Consider the following 22,016-nt stretch of genomic DNA (forward strand, 5'->3'; position numbering starts at 1 on the left):
ATTTACAACCTATTAGCTAAGTATCAAGCAATCTATCTGGAGAGAAAAAGTAGTAGGTAACCGAATTACTAAGATCAGAATTTTATGGGGAAATTTATCTCGACCTTTGGGTTGAATTCAATCCAGTTCTAATTTGAGTTATTTTGGAGGTGAACCAAAATACATTTGAAAAAAGCGACTTTGGAACATTTCTTTGATCAAAAGAAATGTTGTTATTCGTTCATGCATTCTCGATAATGCTTTCTACGTCCAATGCTCGTTGGACATAACATAAAGACACTCTACTTATCCTATTTCAATATATTCTATACAACGTCATGTTTAAGTAAATATGTCATTTTTCAAAATGATGATAAAGTAAAAAATATATCATTGATTGTAACTACATTTACATTTTTACTTGAATCAAATAATTATTCTGCTTATTAAAATTTCTGAAAATACAACCTAAAAAATCCATACTGAAACTTCCATATTTTCAAATTGAAAATTTTGGGTATTTTTAAAATTTAATTTATAAAGATAACGTATAAAACAAAAATTGTTTTTAAATTTATATTTTATTAAACAAATTTACTAACATAGAGTAAATATCACATATAGACCTACTTGCATAATTCTATTTTAATAAAGATATGCTATAATATATATAAATAACTGTCCGTGAAATCGATATATATATGTATCGATTTAAGGGACAAAAATATAATAGAATAACAAAGTAAAGGTCGAAAGTTTTTATTGATTTGATGTTTTATATAAATTATAGGATGTAGTTTTTAATAGTAATTTTCTTCGTAGAGAATTTTGTTAATAATAATGTTTATTAGTTTATTCTTATAAATTTATAAATAGACATAAAAATAGATATACATGTGTCAAAAGGATAAATTTTTATAATGATTTATGATGATAAATACAGTTTCTTTTTATTGAAGATATTCCAAATATGCTAAATTTAGAATTTTATATTTATTTCATGCTTATTATTAATAGTATATTAAATCTTATATTAACATTTTTCAATATTTATTATATTAATGTAGAAAATTCAACGAATTTGTTTAATTTTACGATTTAAAATTAAAGATGCGTAAAATTTGTATTTATTTTGTATTACAATATGATATACTGTAATTACATTATACGTGATATAAATATAATTTTTAAATTGGATTTAAATTAATATCAAATTATCAAAATTAAACAATTATAATAAATTATTTTAAAATATTAAGTAATTTATAATAATTTTTAAATAATTTTGATTTTAGTGTCAAAATATATTTAAAAAGTTATATGAAATTATTATTTTTTTCTAGCTAAATTAATATATTTTCTATTAACTTTTATATCATTAATATATTATCTAGAATTTATTTTAAGTTATTTATTAATATAAATAATTCTTATGAATGAATGTTTTTATATCTGCTGCAATTTTAAAAGCAAAAACAAATTACAATTTTGATCTTATTGTACAGATCAGATTACATTATTTTTTTATCATATATATGTATTAGTTTTATTTTACTTTCAGAACCAGTTGCCATGTCTGTAGTGATTGGTATTGTTGTTGGATGTATTGTGCTGCTCATCATCGTGGTACTTGTAGTTCTTTATCTTCTGAAGTCAGACCGTCTATGCTTCAGCCGTAAGTGCCATTATCGCTTATTATTGGATTCTCGGGTTTCTTAGTAAATAATGCATGCAGCATGCACACATTTTATTTCTTCTGCTTGGATATTCTGCGAAACACAATGCCATATATTTCTTTATTTTTGGTTTTATTCGATTTTTTATTTTATTACGATATAATCCACATAACCACAAACAAAATTTTTGAAAGTTTATTTATCGCAAAAATCTGAGCGAAAATATATCGAATTTCCTTTTATCTCCAACTAAAATCATAATAAATTCTTTGTATAATAATAATAATTAAAAATATGTTTTAACTTTAATGAAATTTAAAAATAGATTAACGTTTTTAATTTTGAAAACACTTTAAAAATCAACAACACTCTTAAAAATTGTTATTTTAACGTTATTTTTGAACTTGTTATAAGCAAGTATTTGCTAGTAGACGATATCATTTATCAATTGATCATGTTGTATAAGTTTTACGAAACTTCTACACCCAATTATCTTCTCTGTACTCTGTTTACGTATTAAAATAATTTACTTCGTGGGATCAATCCTCTTTTAGAGTAGATTGCAACCTTAATTGAATTCCGTTTTGTTAATTTCAAAAGTTGTATGAAAGAGGCGACTTCCAGCTTAGCTTGGAGGTGACTGTAGAGGATGGATATTTTTCTTAAACGAGAAGCTTCTTCAACAGGTTCTTCATTCTTGCTTGATAGATGAATTCGTTGTGATGTAATTAAACGTTGAGACGTGTCGTGTTTGTTTCATGTCATGGCTTTGATTGATTGGTATCTGCTAGTTGTGTTTCTCACATGTCGTCCCACTGTCCCAGCTGTCTAATTAATCTTAACAATGACAGTTTCTTGATTCTGAACATAATAGCTTTTCATTTATTAATAATAAGACTGCTTTCAATGAGTATCACGTGTTTTTTGTCTTATTCATAACTACTACACAACTGAAGTGTTCTATATCTGATTTACGAAAGGAAAACAACGAGAAAGTTGTTGACACAAATTATCGTTCCAAGTACTTCACTCATCTTGTCTGACGTCAATTCAAGACGTAACATACAAGATTTCATCTTTCCAAGCTTCTATGACAATTAATAAATTCTTTTTTGAAGTATTTTTCATAAAGCTTTCGAATTTTTATGCAGAATTAATATTCTTTTCTGTCAGCTTATTATTATATTTTTATAATTTATTTTTTAAAAATAATTTGTAATTAATTTAAACAAATTTAATTATCAAAACTAAGATTTTTTTAAATACTTTCATTCTTCGAATGTTAAAATGTTTTAATAATCAATAATGAATATAAAGTAAATTTAATTTGTTTTAAAAATTGTTAATATTTTGCTGTTATTATTTTATTTTATTTTTTTATTTCTGGAAAACTGCAATTTATTTATTAATTTAACTTATCGAAGATTTTTTTTAATAAATTGCTGATACGGAAGCATATGGATTAATCAGAATATAATACATCTTCATTTCTGAACCTATAAAATGGAAATCAATGAGACCATAAGGCAAGGAAGCAGAAACGAAGGGCAAAAGTGAAATAAAATGGATCGCACTTTAGGAATCTCATATTTTGTATTTGACTTGAGTTATGAGAAATCACAGAAAATAGTAATCAAGAAAAAGCTTTCCGGTATGAATAAATGATTCGAGGTTTAGAAACCGAGTTATTACTTTGTGAAATAAGTTAAAAATTCAATTTATCTCAGAAAATGTTTACGAGTTTGTCATAGACATAGATTTTTGCCTTTAATGGTCAGAATTTTGAAATCTGAAAGATTTCTAAAGCACCAGTTTATCAATTTCTAGTAGTGGCTGCTGCTCTTGCAGTAATTTTTTCCATTTAAGGTTAATATTTCCTGCTTATACGAATACTATTGACTTACAGTTAAAATATAAATTATGAAAATCGTATGCTTCGAAAGAAATAACAATTTATATAAATTCTGCAGATATCTTTATTCAAAATTATAGACCGTTTGGCATTTATATATTATACATTACTCAGTATCATTTCGAAATAACTTTTTCTCTTTTCATATTCTAAGATTAATTTATTTTAACGTTAATTTTTAAATATTTAATAATGATAATACTAAAATAAAAAAAACGAATGATAGTTTGCAAGGTAATTGAATAATTTGAATAAATAATTTGCATAATAGTTTTATAATTGAATAATTTGAAAAAGAAAATGGCACTGTATAAAGTTTACGTTCTCTTCATAAATTTCTAATATTAAATTTTCGAATCACTGTTGAATTCACTCATTTCCATATCACTCAATAAAGTTTTCTAATCCATAAATTTTATTATAGCCGCGAATATGTATCATCAAGAATATCATTCTCTTAAATCAAGGAACATGAACAGTTCTTAAATACGATACTTAAATTATTTCGTGTTTTTTAAACTCTATTAATAAAATGCGTGTTTATCTCTTACGTTTTGCTGTTTTTTTCCTTTTCTGTTTTTTTACATTCGTGTTTATTTACACGTATTAAGTTACAATGAGATGTAAATATATCAGCATGCAAATTTTTAAAAGTAAATTTGAAAAGCTCTTGTTAATTTTATTTGTAGTTATATTTTAATTTAGCGAAAAAAGATATTTAAGTAAAATAATTTAAATATCTCAACGTAATTGTTCTTCTGGAAGTGTGGATAACATCATAACTATTATTCCTTCCTCTCCAGGCACGAAACACAGCGGACAAAGATTGCCACAAGACGAAGAGACAAAAATAACGAATATTCAAACATTATAACATGGATGAGGCTTTAGTTCCTCTATTCAATTGCTGTTTGCATCATTTATGGAGGTTCTCAAATTATGAAAAAGTCTACTTAAACGTTATAGCGGTCAACGATTTGGAACTGACCACGTTTGGCCGTTGTATGCGTGTGCCTCGTTGTAAAGAGTGTTGGACATGATTGTTCACGTTGGAAACGATGTAAATAGACATATTTCTCCCCGATTCCTAAATTATGTTTACAGTTTCCGTAAAGAGAAAAAAATGGACAATATCAATCAACTGCTACTTGTTTTTTGTTGTCTACCCGCTCTGCTTTATCATACCGAAGACTGCTGTGCTGGGTGTAACCTACTTCACCATGCTCTGAGCCATTATGGTGAAAACATTAGAATAGGTGTCTGTAGGAACATCTTAGCAAACTGCTGTCTGAGGAAAGTTATTAGGCTGTGACACATTGTCTGCTCCCAGTCTACTCTGTACTTTGTACAGATTATGCTTATGTGAATAAACTTTTTAAGAAAATATCATGTTATCTCTCATTTTTGTACTAACTGAAATGTTTTTTATAGAATTTGATTGTTTTAAAATCTATGTTAACAAATTTTTGAAACGTTTATATATTTTAATGGAAATATTATGTATTTTTTATTTCAATTTAAACAATTTACTTTTTAAATATCAAAAATGAAACAAAAAGGAAGAATAATTAAATTTATGGATTTTTACAGATCATGTGTTGAAAATAAAGAGAAAAATCATTATCTGTTTAAATAAGCTATTTGAATATAGTAATTATTAAGAAATGTTTCCAGTCGCAATTGTTAAAGTAGTTGATAAATATTTTTTAAACGTAACCTTGTTGTTTGTATCAATTATCTAAGTTTTCTTCACACAATTTTTACTTGATATTCATATTTAACATTTTTCTTTGAAGCTCTTATCAAAGTTGTCAGATGTTTGGATCTTGACATCTTTAAATCCAAGATACTTTACAGGAAACATTCTCAACTTATCTATAAGAGAAAAAGAACATTTTAGCCATTGTAATGTAAAAAAAAGTGATTGATTGCGAAGTGATATTATAGTGGAAGTTTAATCATGTCTAACAAAATTAGTTCTTGTCAAATTCAGGTGCTGAAAACAAATTTTTCAACTCTTAATTCTTTAAAATTCGAGTAATGGTTTACATTTGATCTCATTTAGCTTCACAGACATCAGAATCAGTTCATATTGCACACGACATCTGTTTCATTTGGTACAATTGTTCTCAAATTAGCTTCGTTCCTGAATTTTCAGAAGTTATTCAGTTTTATCAAATTGATAATTCCAAATCACTTAACTACAGTTTGATTTTTAAACTATCCAGGTGCTTCTAAGTATTCATTTTCATTATACATTTATTTTAAAAATTTCAAGAACAATGACTAAAATAAAAATCTTAACCGAATGTCTCTGACAGTATTTTTCTAATTTCTTTAATATTAATGTAAAATATTAAGGGATACATCAATACGAAAGATTAATTACTTATTATTAGGATATTGAGATTTGTTTTAAATCATTAAACATTTTTAGAGTTAAATAATATTTTCTAAATTAAACCATAAAATTTAAATTTATAAGTTTATCGAGAATAAACTTTTATTTAATATAGTTAAAACGAGAAAATGAATATAAAGTCGAAGTTTTCAGGCGTTATATGTTCACGACACCATTTACAAATATTGATTTGTATTTAACGAAAAATTTATTCCTGTAAAAGTTCTATATCGAATCAAACGTTAAGTCTCGATTTATAATATTTTACATATTCCAATTTTATTTATATGCACAGTTTCCGCTATTGAGAGTCCTCGTGTGGCAAGAGCATAAAAATGTTTTAACAAGATGGAATAAAATGTCTGTAACCGTCTTTTCAATCTTGTTTTCTTCAGCACCTTCTTCTACTGCTATTTCTACAATAGGTGAAAAAGCAAGCTTAAAAATTCAACTATAAGCTATTTGATTAAAGACCCCGAGGGTGTAAAACAACTTGGAATTCTGCCAAGTTCAAAATGTGTCAAGACAACGACAATCAATTGACAGTACCTATCTAGTGATTTTTTTTTCTTTTCGTATGTGCAATTTTGTTGTTTCTACTGATTACGGCCACAAATTTCGTAATAAAGGCCTACGAAAGTTGATTGTTAGAATAAAAGCTCGGTTTTAATAATACGAATAAATATTTAGAATGTTTCTTTCATATCATTTGTTTTTTTTTTTTTTTTTTTTTTGAGTTGGCATTCAACCGAAGTCATTATTGCTTCAAGAAAGTAAGGTTTACTTTAATTTAAAACGATAGAATCCACATTGGTTATGCACGTACTAAATGTATTTCTGCCAAAAATGAAAACGAGAAAGAAGCTATTTTTGGAGTATCTATCACATTTAACCGTAACATTCGACTTGTTTAAACTTTAAAGAAAAGAAAAAAAAAATCTTTTAATAAATGCCCTACTGTTGCTGTAGAAGGGAAAAAATATATTAATCTTGACGAGTCAACTAGAAAGTTTCACTGGTGAGTTCTAATGATGTCGTGTGCATGATACATTTTTTTTCTTCCTTTTTTTTTTAACCAAACGTATCTTGTTATTCTAAGCATGGAATATGTCTTAAGTTTAACGAAAATATTCATTTAAGATAAATTGTGCTGCTAGTTTTCGTGTGTTTAATAAAATTTACAGATATTTTCTTTAATGAAATTAGCATACTTTATTTGATTTTAAAACGGAACATGTTTTGTTTAGGTTAATTTTATTAAATAATTTTACTTACTTCATCGCTATTTATACAAAACTATAAAATAATATCTATAACAAAAAGAAATATGCAATGTATATGTATGCAGTTTATATTGAACTTTTAATATTATCAATAGTAGAGACAAGACTTTAGTAATACTGCATAGTGATGAAGGATTAAATAATTTTATAGAATTTATTTTACCTTAATACGAAATAAATTATTTATTTCATAAAAAATTAATTTAAAAATTATTCTTTATATTTAATAGGAAAACAGAGATTCAAGACCGATACAGGAAGGTAAATATAGAAAATTTAAATTTTTCATACTTATCAGTTAATTAGTTTTATATTCTTTTAAATATTAAAATTATTGAGTAAACGAATATATTTAAATAAACATTTTTAACAATTTTCTAGAGAATTTATCTATTAGATGAATATTAAAATAATAGGAATTAATAATTTATATGTAGTGAATTAAGCAAGCTAATTAATTTAGCAAATATTAATTTACTTTAATAGTCTATCGTAGACGTTTAATATAAATTAATAGTCCGGTAGATTTATGCTACACGTAGATGTGTGCAAATGTTACATTTATTAGCATGGGAACTGTTGTCATTACAGAATATAGGAAATGTTTGCAGTCAGGTTATGGTTTATTCCGTTCAATTAAGATATAAAGATTTATTTATAGGGAACCATTAGGCATTTATCAATAGTCGAACTTGAAAATGTTCATGTCTCATTATAAGAAATCATTGAAAAGTAGCATTTGTTCCAATGTGCAAATTACATTGGAACAACCAGTCTGAAGAGGACACTCACATTTATCACTTGACATTGATTTTCTTTAACGAGAGAAGCCAAGACAAATTACATAGACTCGGTATTAAAGCGATCTTTTCCGGAGTTATTTTTTTATTATTATTTTTTCTGCTGACAAGTTGGTTTTATCATTTACAGTTGGCATTATACGGATCTAGGGAGAAGCTTGCAACTCTAAGATAACGAAATCATTTGAACTAATATAAAAACAGATCGTAAAACAGCCGATTTAGTAAGAGGAATCTTGTGAAATGTTCGCTCGAGTTAAGCTAACTGGAAGGGCTTGGTGTCAGGCATGTTTTTCTCGCCTGTTTACACTTCACTTAGCTGAGTATCGAGTGCAGGAAATGACACCCGCACTGTTATCTTCAACGGACTTTTCACTTAAACTTTGTTCCTCAAATTACTGGACAAGATCCCAACCGAAAGAACTGACGAAGAAAATTGTCTTCACTAACATCCGTTTCGTACAAAAAATTGAGTCTCTTCAATCTCGCTAGACTTTTCTTGCTACTCTGGGTTGAAACGGATGACCAAATTGATGGACTTCAACTACGAAAAGCACGATTACAATGGAAAAGGTCCGTATGAATAACTTCATCTTACAAATCCCTTACATTTACTAAAGAAACCTTTTTATATCTAGTAGATTTTCCATTTAATTTTGCCATTGCCAAAAGCGGAAGCGAGGAAGAAAATTACTTCGCTTCGTTCTTCTCTCTCTCTCTCTTTTTTTAATTTCGACGATTACTTTTTTAAACGAGAAACAAACGACGAAAAGCATTTATTAGAGTGTGACATGACATTCTAAAGATACTAATTTTAATCGAACATTTAGTGAAGCAAACGAGATAAATCACCGAGCCTAAATCGGATTTACGAGTTAAATTGCTTGTAAATATAAAATTCAATTTTATATTTAGTATGTTCAACATCTTCTATCGCCATCTGGTGACAATATTTGAAAATGTTTAAAAAAGTTCTTAAAAACTTTTTAAAACTTTCAACTCCATTTTGGGAATATCAATCATGAACGACCGAAGATATACAGACTGTGGGATTACATAAACAATCCCGCCAAAAATATTTATATTTTAGCTTAAACTATATGTTTAGGTAATATAAAAGAGGTGTCGAATGTGTTTAGTATCATCCTATTCTCTCTTTAATATTATTTATGATGGAAAAATGGAAGATTCATCGTATATTAACGAACTCTCGGATGTTGTAGAAGTGTTGTAAATACTTGATTGTATCATAAAGCAACTTCTTGCTATTTGTTTGACGCATTCGTTGAGTCGCATTGAATTGGATTTTCGACGTTATCAAGGAAGAAACCAAGTAAAACTCTAAAAACTCCGGATTTCTATCAACTGGAAAGTCTGGGATTTCATTGCCTAGAGACATTCATGACTACTTTGTCTTCAAATATATAAAAGTTTAGTCTATCCAACTTTTCTCCCCCTCTTCTCCTTTCTTTTTTCTTCATCTTTTCAATCAAAAAATGCCGTTTAAGAAAAGTTAACAGATTTTTGAAAGGAAATTTAGATTTTTAATATATATGCAGAAAAGTTATAATTCGAGTTTCATTTAAATTTAGATGAGTGGATTTGGTGACATTATTTTATTAAGAGTCGAAATTCTAATTTAGAATTCGCAGCTGGCTCGCATTCCATTTAAAACGGATAATTTCACTCTTTAATACGAAAATTAAAAATAATATATTCATTCCGTAACGATTAGTCCTTCTGTAATTAGCTAATTTGACTAATGTTAAATTAACTTTAGTATATTGATCGTATACTATCGCTTCACATATATACAGACCTATCTATAATGGAATAAATGTCATCGAACGTACATCTTGAATAGATTCTTTCAAACTTTCGAGTTTGTGTAAGATAATAGAAAATAATTTCTAAAATACTTACAAATTTTCTAACGTACTTGATACGAATGCGGATGATTTGGTAAGGGCCATCGACGTTGAGCTGTTTGTTAAATCGGATCATCTCCAATTTCCTTCAGAAAATTTAACAGATGTTGTTTAAAAATTTATTGTTTAACTCTAGACTTGCAGACAGATTATCAATTCTAACTTAATTCGAATGGTTTATCAGCAATTAAATTATCAATCGTTCAAAATTGTTCGACTGGAAGTTAGAATCATTACAACGTAATTTATTCATTAAGGTCCATTTACATATTTTAAATGTAGAATCAAACTTTGTAATTAGTCAAATGTCTTATATATAGAAAACATCTTAAGATTTGGAATAAAATATATAATCTTATTTTAAATAAATTCTCTAAAACCGAGCCTTTTGAATCTTTCCTTAAGCTTATTGTACTCAATTCAAAACATGAGAAAGTGTTGCTGCTCTTCGATCAACAACGTCTATACAGTATCATATATTTTCTGAAAATTGAATATTTATAAGTTGCTGATAAAGGATTAATGTGGTTTATAAACACGATCCACATCTTTATAACCGACAATAATGTACTTGAAAGCAAGAATAAAGCTGGTATTGAACTATACTCCACCAGGATCACTCGATAACATTGTATAAATAGAAAAAAAAAAGGATTTTGTTTCCTCCGATATCACAAGTCATATCCGAAAAGTGACAAAAATTGGTTCTTTCACGATGTTCCTAATAAAAACAGGACTAAAGATTCCTTCACTATATCCAATGAAAAAAATATATCACTCCAGATACTGAAATCAGATTCGTTCGATATTTATGAATTTCTTTTGTTAAATTTGTGATATTACCCAATTGAATTGTTCATACCTTAAAGACTGTTCTAAAAGGTTCAAATATTAATTTTTTGTAAACATTTTAATCACGAAAAAGATTTTAAAAAACACCATTCATATAAAACCGATTTTTACAATTGCTGCTTTTATTTTCTTTTTAAAAAGTGTCAGTAAACAATTTGACTAAATTTTAAATTTAGTAGACTAGACTGCTTTTTTTTTTACTCAATCAACTGATTTCAAATTAATGAGGTTTTCTTTCGCGATCACAAGCAGTAGTTATATTATGCTGGTCATTAATTCATTAATATAAAATTACTGCTACAAAAAAGTCCGCTTACAGTTTCAAAATTAAATATTATATACGTAAAAAATAAAATATTTTGTCTAGTTAAAATGATTAAAAAAAAATCTATCCGTCTTAGAAGAAGAGACTTTAAATATTAATTTAAGGAAAATATAAAAATACAATTTTAGAGGTTTGTTTTTCATTTTAAAGCTGTATTTTTGTATTTTATTTAAAAAGCGAAAACTACAAAAAATACATTGTTTTGTGCTTTTCCTTTTCTACATATCTTAGAAATTTCCTGGCTTAGAAACAAATTAAAAAATATAGGTTTTCATTTTATAATTATTTTAATATTCAGCTGGTAATTTCCTTAAAATGTATTTTTTAAATTTCTATCATTTAAAATTATGGAAAATTAAATATTCTATGAATGAGAAATCTCTTAATTTCAAAAATTAATGTGTCCTATTACTGTCTTTAAATAAATAAAACTTAAATTTAAAAAAAAACGATAGAATTATAATTACAAAGCTTTATGTACAGTATAATATTTTTTTGATTATCATTACAGTAAATTTAAATAACCATGAAAATTAAATTAGATTTTAACAATGTATAATTTATTAATTTTCCGAATTAACATATGAAATATATTTTATATATTTATTTAATAAATCTAATATTCACAAGCTATGTAAGCTTGAAGTTACTAGAAAAAATATCGTTAACAATATCTTGGAAGTAATAAAATACATAGAATAACTGAACAATTCAAACAAATAATATAAAACGCCCTATTACTGTTTGCTTTATCATTGTTTACTTTCTTTGTAATTAAATATTTAAACCCTTAGGAAATATTCGTTATATTAAAATCAATTGAAACATTATTGTTATTTGATGAATAAATCATGTCTTTGAGCAAGTAGTTCTTCAAACTACTGCCATTAAATAATTAAATTAACATATATTTTTAATGAATCATACATTCCAACTTAGTTTAAAATATTTAGTTTGTATTCAGTTGTTTCTGGTGATTTTTATCAATGAAATAACGTAACTTTGCGTGGTTTGCAAACTAAACGACATCCGAAGATTAAAGCATTGATCTCTTCCAAGTACAGTATAATTTAACTCGAGACACACATTCATCACTGGTTTACATTACTCTTAGAGTAAGAGATTCAATTGGTAAAACTGTCTCAAACTAAACTATAGTTACAAATTTTGCCATGAATAACCTTGTTGTTCTTATCTGCAGTGAATCCGATAGTGGACATTCATCGGAACTTCCTCCTCCCAATCGCTCTGTAGGAGCGATACCTCCTGATGCCCTTTACGCTTCTCCTAAGAGAAATACTCCAGTCTTGGTTACAGTTACCGAACCTCATTACGAAAATTTAAAGGTGAAGAGCTTTAATGAAAGTCTTTAACTTGATTTTCCTAAGTTGTCGCACTTTGACTATGTTTAGATAATGTTTATTCAATTAGTAAAGAAATTTAGTTTACCAACTTTTCTTAAGGGTATTAAATGCATTTAAAAACAGATTGAACTCGTCCATCAAAATACATCAAATTTAGAAATAAAAAAAATAAACTTTTTTAAATGTATTTAACTTAATTAAGATACAGAATAGTTTACTTTAGATTTAATTTATTTAATTATATTTTTTTAATCATAATTCTCTATTTTAATTAAGTTTCTGTGACTATTTAATTTTTTTCGATTTAACGTACTTAATTTGATCCTAAAAATAAATATTTTTGTCATTTTAAGTCCGAACGAGGTAATGGTAGCGTTCTTTATGCACATTTGGATCTGTCGAGCAACGGAAGCGCAAGAAGTATAGCAAGACCGAGACAAGAAATAATTGAATATGCAGAAATCCAATTTCAGCCAAAAGTCAACGACCAAATTGACTTATAATTGTATATAATATTTTGTACAGACATTAAGCAATATCCTAAACACAATTAAAATATTCTCCATCATTGCATTGATTATTTTTTATGTACTTTTTGTATGAATTTTCATAAATGGAGGTGAATCTCATTGTAAATAATTAAAAAAAAATCTTTGTACATTATCTATTTTTTCAAATAAATTTTATTGTAGATATACTGTATATTATGCTATTAACATTTTTTACTGTCTGTTAATTTTAAACAAATCTCGCATTCATATAACACGTAAGTAAATATAATAATATTAAATAACCATGCAGCAGCTTTCTCTCTCTCTCTCTCTCTCTTTTTTATTTAATTTTTGTTATTTTATACGATTCTTTTAATTAAATATAAATATATAAATTTCGAATATTTAGCTACTTTTTTCTTTTATTAGAATCTGTAAAAATTGGAGAAAAAGTATAAATAACCAATAAATACAAACAAGATACGTGTTACATTTAAACTTTAATGAATGGACGAAATAAGATGATGGTAATTTAAAACTTCTTTAAAACTTTTATTTAGAGTTAAACAGATTATTTCTAATAAAATTCACATCTATATTTTTGATAAATGTAATTAAAACTATCATAATGCAAATTTGTTGTGAATCACTCTTTCTTATTTCTTTTTTCCTCCTTGCGAAAAAGTAATTTTACATAATTTATTATACCTGTTTCCATAAATATAGTTTGAACATTAACGATAATATAATTATTAATTTAATAACTTTACGTAAGATTTATAAATATAAATAAATTTATATTTTCATAATTTAATTCGGGAAAAACTTCTTTGTAAATCATTGGTTGCGAATTATCACATCATTTTCTATTTATTTACTTAAAGTTCAGTTCGAGATTTTTGTTAGATCTCGGACCGAAAATCGTGTCTGGAAATCTCGATGATGTGTCCTTAAGAAACCGTTCGTGAATTCTTTTCCAAATTAGATACACACACACACACACGCACACACAAAAAGAAAGTAATGTAGAGTTAAGAGTCGCAACGTGTTTAAATATCTAATTTAAAATCTTTAATTTAAGCGTAATAAAGATAGATATATGTACTTTAAAATATATATAGAATGCTAAAATTAAGAAATATTTTAATTAATATATATTTTGATTGATTTAAAATTGTAATAATTGAGCTGAAGTTGTCTGTGATTAATATATATAAGAAAAAGATGTTTAAGCCTTTTTCTTATATAATTTGCTTCATCAGACATTTTCTTGCTACTTTTTTACGACCTATTTTCGGAAATCAAGAAGCAAAGATGATATCAGTGTAGGAAAGATAATGGTATTGAGCTAGTTCCATATCAAATTTCAAGTTGTTAGAGTGTTCTAACATAATTATATATATATATAACAGTAGCACAATTATAAGTTGAAATTCATAATCATGATAAAGAAAGTGCGAGTTATAATAAATTTAATATATATTTTAATAATATCTTTTACATAAAATATAAAAAATTAGCATATATCAGCATATATACGAGGGATGTAGGGAACTTATATCTAGTCAAAAAGACCTTTTAAATTCGATAGGAATATTTTAGATTGTCATTTGATATAATATAAGTGTAAATTTTTTAAAAAATTGTTCAATATAGTGTTGAAAACTAGAAATGAAAAAAGAACACGAACAGGAAACAAATTCATATGCGATATGAAAAATATTTCTAATATTTTTCCGGCAGTACGTAGCTTTTTTAAATTTAATATTAGACACAATATAATAAAAATTTGACTATCACCAATGAAGAAAGTTTTATAAATTTCGATCTACCTAAAGGATATCGAATAAATCACTCTGTTCGAATTTCATATGAGTTATTTATAATTTAAAAGAATATTCAGAATACTAAACAAAAGTTTTACTATAAATGTTAATTATAAACAAGAACATAAAAAGAGTATTCTTAATATTTAAATGTTTTATACATAACACATTGCCATCTATTCATAAATTATGGAGTAATAAATTGCGTATTTAAATATTTATGATATATCTTTCTTCATTACAACTGTTGTATTTTCATTTTCGTTTTTCTCGGCACCTGATGATGCGGATTTGTTTCCAACATCTCATGAAAATAAATGTTTCCAAGAGCTTAGGAATAGATTGTGATTTGAATAATATAGTACTGCATATTTTAGACATAAAAAGTGGGATATATTTGGAATATTTAGAATCTTATGAATTTTTAAAACAAATTTTATTTTCGCATCAACAAGTAGCAACTACATGGATGTTATTTTTTTAAAGGTTAGAGAGTGCAAAAATTTCACCGAAGAATCAATTCTTTAACCAATAGCTATTAGAGGAACATTGAAGATACGAAAAGTGTGCTTTATCATCTTAACCAGAGTTATATTCATTTTGTTTCTGCTATCTTGGTATCTCTCTCATCACCTATTGTTAAAAAGGGATCGATATTAGAATCCGCAATATTTGGAAAAAGAATGTTTCCAGGGAGTTGTCAACCTTATGTTATTAATGGATGCTTCGGGAGGAGATGGTAAGTCTTAGTGAAGACCCTATGAGCAGGTTTATTGTTCGTTTCTACGTATGCCAGCTAAATTACATGGCTTTTCAGTCGCTTACCTCTTTCTCTAGAGCTGCTTGGAAGGAGGTGGAAGGCCGACCATTTATCACAGGTCCCATATATTACAGCAGTTCGCACTTGTAATTGTACTCGCTGCGTGATTAATATGTAGTCAATAGTGGTGTATGGGCTGCCTTCTCTAATCTGCTTGTCAAAGGAACAAAGTGTTTCCTAATTTCCAAGATTTTAAATTTAGTTAATGTGCAGATATTATATGATATATTTTTTATGGGATTTCGAAAATCGGATTAATATCAAACTGATTTTAAATTTTATTCATTAAGTCTCCTTGGTGATTTTAAAATTTTCCTTAAATATATAAGTAGGAAAATATACATTAATAAATTGTTATTTTTCTTTTCTCCATAAATTATTGAAAATGTGAATAAAAGTTATAATAATGAATGGTTTTCGAGGTAATTCTGGATTATTTTTTCAAATATTTTCTAAGATAGATAGAAATTTAATATTAAAAATAATCGAACGGTTTCAAAAATACCAATTACATTTAAATGGATTTAAAAGTTTAATGTATTATTAAAAAATAACTTTTATTCTGATAAAATAATAATTATTATATTACATGTACTTTTAATGAAAACGTACAGGAATAATATGATGTACTTTTGTGTATATAGTATATACAGTATATATACTACACAGACCTACTGTATACATTTTGTTTATATATAGGCTATTTATTTTAAATTTTAATTTATATAGTTATATATTTATTATATGTAATGATTGCATTTCTATTCAAAATAAAATATTATAGTCATGCTGTTATATATAGAATAAAATACTGTTTAACATTCAAGATTTATTTTATAAAAAAATAAAAAAATAAATATACTCAAAAATTATACAAGTAAAAAGCAAAAATTTCAAAGCATGAATTTATATTATCCAATTTTTCCATAAAGTAGATTTTAATATTTCTCTCATATCTCCATAAATAATTTGATAAGTTATGAGGTTCAGGTTGCAAAAACAATAAAAAAAAAAAACGTACCCAGAATTACTTTATTTTGTAAATCGAGTTTCAAGTATAAACATATTTTAATATTTTGTTTGAATATTTTTATATACTAACTTAAGTCTTTAAAAAGTGGATGAAAGAAGTTATCATATTCTACAGTTCATCGTAGATTACGTCACTAGAGAATGACATTCATTTTTTGTATTTACTGAAATTAATGACATGGAGAACCGTCAAAGACGAGAAAATGAGTTTGATGTTTTTTCAGAACTAGTTTCATCCCTAAGAACGTCACAGAAATTAAACTTCAAGATCTTCTTTTTGATAAACGTAGTTTTAGGGGATATCCATATGCATGAAATTCATATAATTTTTTAGTAGAAAAAGTGATAAATCTTCTTGAATAATTACTTAAGATATCTACATATCGTTCTCCAGTTCTGTATAATTATTACAAATTGAAAGATAACAATTTTCTGATTACAGATTTTACTAAGAAAACTCATCAATAAAATTGACAATTGTGTATTTTTTTCATCCCTTTTTTTAAAAAAATGTATAACTTACTTAAAAGTTTATTTTAAAAAAAATTCCCAAAATAATATGTATTTGTCTATATAAAAATCATAATAATTAAAAACAAAGATTATTTTTAAAATGATGTATCATTTCTCAACATCATCTTCAGTTCATTAAACATCTCATTAGTAAGCATTTTTTTCGTTTCTTGTTATTTAAAATATTGCTTTGTTGTTTCAGTAAGCTAATTAATTTTTTCTTAATGAACGTATATTATATGTAAAGAACTAACGCGTATAAATCACTCAAAATTAACGAAATACCAACCGTATGAATTTTAGTAGAATTTTTAATACCATCATTAAAGTACAACATACAGAATTGGTTTAACGTCTATTACATTATGGATGATTGAACATGAATCATCCATGCTTTAGTTTATGTCGACTTATGGATCATTTGCTAATGTGAATATCATTTACAACTGCAGAACAAGATATCAATTTAATGACATTAATCTATGATAATATCAATTGAAAATATTTTTCCACATTAAGCATTATTTAAGTTTACTTAATAAAATTATTTTTTTCAAGTAATTTTCTAAGGAATGTTAGAATGTGATGGTGTATATTTGTTTTTTTTAAAGAAATTTACTTCCTTACATCCAAATTATACCGGAATTATTTTTCGATTTAAAGATTAAGTTTTATTATAAGAAATTATAAAGTAATAATTGAAATTATTCGTTGTTTTGAAAATTTTAAACAGGCTTAAGACTTCAAAAGAGTTTATGTTTTTCTTCAATTCTTTAAATTAAAAATAAACTTGTCAGTGTAGCATTTCGTTTTTAAAATAAATAAATAAATTAGAACATAGAGGAATACTAATGTTTAGTATTATGTAAAAACGTGATATGAAGATAATATAAATTAATAGGTGGTTGTCTCTTTAATCCGAAAACATTCGGTAGACTAACTTACAGCTAAAAATAACACCAAAATTTTACATTCCGAGAAAAATATATATAAACGTAAGTTTAAAGAACACATAGAAATAAAAAAACATAGCAATAATAGTAACTTAGTAAATCTGTCAAATGGAATGCAAATCGACCAACAGTGGTATTATGTAATATATTTTAGCTGTAAGTTAGTCTACCGAATGTTTTCGGATTAAAGAGACAACCACCTATTAAACATATATACAGCTACTAAACAAATTTAATAATATAAATTACAAATTTTTTAAATAACTAATGAAAAATCTTTTTGTTTTATTGATTTCTTTCGTATATTTTAATGGCTTTCGGAGAGACGAAGTCCTATATTTGTGATTGAACCAAATTATTCATATTCTATAAATAAGTTATATTTTAAAATATCACGAAAATAAAAAGACATATTTTTACAGAATTTTTGAGAAATTTAATTAATGTAAATATAAAAGTTGCGTGTTTTTAAATGTTTTGGTTACGTTAAAAATTAAACTCATAATTACATCTGTTTGTTTCTACACTGTTATTTTTTTTCCTCTTCTAGATAACTAATTTCATTCTGAAAGTAAGTTCTTTATCTGATTCATTTTTTCACAGACTATAAATCAAAGTGTTACTTTTGACTTGTTTTATTCTCTGTAAAATAAATTTGAAAAGTTTAACAAATGTTTATATTAAAACATAAAATATATTTAATTTAATTATAATAATTATATAAATGTATGAAGAATCTGTTCGTTTATAGTATTTTATTTAGTGTTCTCTAATGGTTTTTTATGATATGGTTTAACATGATATATCCCATACGGATTTACAGATTATTTGATATGATAAAAAATATCTAAGTGCTTGATTTATAATGTTGGAAACATTTATTATGAAAAACTAAACACATATGTTAAACTTCTATTGATTTATACTTCGATTATAATATATTTTTTTTATTATTCATAATAAAAAAAAATTTAAAGTAGGTTTGTTTTTCATAATCCTAAACAGTAGGCTCATATCCTGGAAGTTAAATGTTGAAAACTTTATTCGATCAACTACAACTTTTACAATGAATAATTCATTAACTGTGATCACTTGCATCGAATTACACAAAAAGGTATCCCTGGTTACAGATGCAGTATAATTTATACATTTCACCTAAAAGAAATTCAATATAACAACTCTCAATTCGTTCTGCGTGTATAAAATTGTTAAGCTAATATCATCTGTTTATTAGAAATTTCCACTCGTTATATTTTATTATTAATTGGCACCGTTACCGTAACAGTTTTACTGTTTACTCCGACTGCGATATTACTTCATCTCTTTCTATATAAAGAAAAGGCTGTATGTAATTGTTATTTTCTATTTGTCTCCGGAGTATGATTGCCAGGGACGAAGTTTAGCTGTCAGGCATGATGTTAAATATATCTTTAGTCTCTCTTGTCTCATTGCTCATCCACAACGTAATATTGTCGATGGGTTTCATTTTATGGCTGGACTGTTTCATCACCAGGTTTGTCCCATCTACAGTCTATCGACCACAACGGTTCTTTTTTTACGGCCGTCATATTCATTCCAAACAAACCCAGTTTTTTCGTATCTTTACTGTTTTGACATTTATGAACACTACATCTTGCTTTTCTGTCTTTTGAACAAAGATTCCCTCTAGTTATAGTTTGATGCACTCTTCTATCTTGCAATGTAGATGCGCATCAAAAATAGACGAAAATCTGATTTATTTAAGTGCATATCGGTTATTTTCCAAAATAAAATATTAAAAAAAAATAATATAATATTCACTGCGCTGGAAAGTGTTACGAAGTTCAGTATCACATATCTTTCATATTTTCTTTTATAAAATGTAAAAAAAAAACCATACACTGTTAATAAATTATCGGTTAAAACTAATTATTTAAAGGTTGTATACAGTTTTCTCAAGAAAAAATCGTGTGTTTATTTTCGTGCTTTAATTTATTACTTGTATTGCTTTTTTCACGGTTAATCTAAATCCTTATATCAAGTAAAATTTCACACTAATAAGTATCATAATTAATAAAAATGAATTACGATAGCAATAAATCAATAACGAGTTCGTAATTATCAACCAGTTTACTATTTTTTTAATATAATATTTCATTCTAAATTGTCTGGATATCGATTTTTATCAAGATAACGAAGAACTTGTTCGAAATTATTTACTATTTTTTTTTTTTTAATTGTATACCTGATATTTTTCTTTTATAATAACAAGTTCGTAATGCTACTATACCATACTACTAGTAAAAATTTTGAAAATTTTTAATATAAAAAATATCAAAATAAATATTGATATGTACTGTACAGTACATAAAATTTAAACAAATTTATTCATTAAATGCGTAAACGTGTTATTTACACGTTAAATGCATTAAAATATAAAGTAAATGCAATGTATTCGGTGATATCAAGAACAAAGTTAAAGGATATCTGACATAAAATCAAATTTATGTAGACTTGTAGTAATTATTAGAAAAATAAAACAATATCCCATTAACTTCTATCTTGATGAAAAATTGGAAAACTCGATTTTAAAAAATTTTCTTTAATCTAACAATAATGTAACCCATTTTTGTTTCTTTTTAAAAAATTTGCGAAGGAAGTTGCAGGAAAACATCTTACTTCTAAAGATAAGGATTTTTTCATGAAAAAAGATAAAATAAGTTTTGTGGAGAGAAAAATATAATATAAAGCGCATCAAAAAATGTAGCATAACATTTTCTTAAATATATGTAACGTTTAATAAACAATATAAATTAATTTATTTTATTATCTTCGTATATCGATAATAAAATTAAAATTATATAATTAAAAAAAAAACATTTATTAAGCTTAACATTTATTAAAACATATGTAATAAACTATGGAAATAAATATAAAATTTTGCAAAAGAATAAAAATTCAATGAAATATATATTTGTATACCTATACATATTTATGGTAAAAATATAAAACTTTTATAAAATAAAAATATTATACATATATACATTTTAAATAAAATGAAAATATATAAAATTATAACATACGCAAACTGAATATGTATTTACTGCATAATAATCTTTTATACAAATACACTATATAATAATTAGCTTTAATATATACCGGAATAACATTCAATAAACATGAACGTATGTACGAAAATCATATAAATAGAGTAAATTATGTACAAATACCACTAACTAAATATAAATTATGCACAAATCCTATGCGATAAATATAAAGTGGTTCTCCATATCCATCACAAAAGATATAACGCTATTTGAAGCTTACATCAATATTATATTATATATATATATATATATGTATATAATTGAATAGATGTAAAAGTTAATTATTAAATGAAATTTTTTTATTATAATATAATTATATAATTAACATAAGTTAAGTTTTTTAAACGTTATTTGTGTTTAGTACATCAGAAATTATTGATCCATTCTCAAATGTAGTTTGGCTATCTCAAATGGACTTCCAAAAAATTTCTGTTTAGGAATATCGAAATATGATGCTTTTGTATTCTGTACTAAAGGAAACGATATGCAAACGACTTTAGGTCAGGTGATTTGGTGATTCATGAATCATTTATGAAAACATAAACTTGTTTACAGTTGTCACCTACACTACTGTTTCATATTTCATGCGATATTAGTTCAACTGTTGCATTTTTATATTATCTAAATGTGTTAAAAAGATAATTTTTATTCAGTATTAATCAAAATTATTTTAATATATTTATTAATTTCTTCATTACTAACGCAATAATTTAACATTTACATGGCAAGCAACGTTATTTATTCAGTTTGCATTCTGACACGTTCAACAAAATAA

At 25.6% G+C, this 22,016-nt stretch overlaps 1 protein-coding gene across 2 annotated transcripts in view; it reads left to right on the top strand.

The window, feature by feature from the left end:
• LOC136975898 (irregular chiasm C-roughest protein-like) overlaps positions 1–13,216 on the top strand; it is a 101,271-nt gene extending 88,055 nt beyond the window's left edge. The window contains exons 9-12 of one of the 2 annotated variants that reach the window (XM_067271061.1): positions 1,541–1,654; positions 7,482–7,512; positions 12,358–12,502; positions 12,874–13,216. In XM_067271061.1, coding sequence (XP_067127162.1) covers positions 1,541–1,654; positions 7,482–7,512; positions 12,358–12,502; positions 12,874–13,023 — 440 coding nt within the window. In that variant the 3' untranslated portion in view covers positions 13,024–13,216. Of the gene's footprint in view, positions 1–1,540; positions 1,655–4,370; positions 5,505–7,481; positions 7,513–12,357; positions 12,503–12,873 lie in introns of those variants that run through there. The other variant, XM_067271062.1, reaches the window with a different exon arrangement.
• The last annotated feature ends 8,800 nt before the right edge of the window (positions 13,217–22,016 follow it).

This window comes from Centruroides vittatus, unplaced genomic scaffold (genome assembly GCF_030686945.1).
Source record: "Centruroides vittatus isolate TY-2023 unplaced genomic scaffold, ASM3068694v2 contig_391, whole genome shotgun sequence".
Taxonomy (NCBI): Eukaryota; Metazoa; Arthropoda; class Arachnida; order Scorpiones; family Buthidae; genus Centruroides; species Centruroides vittatus.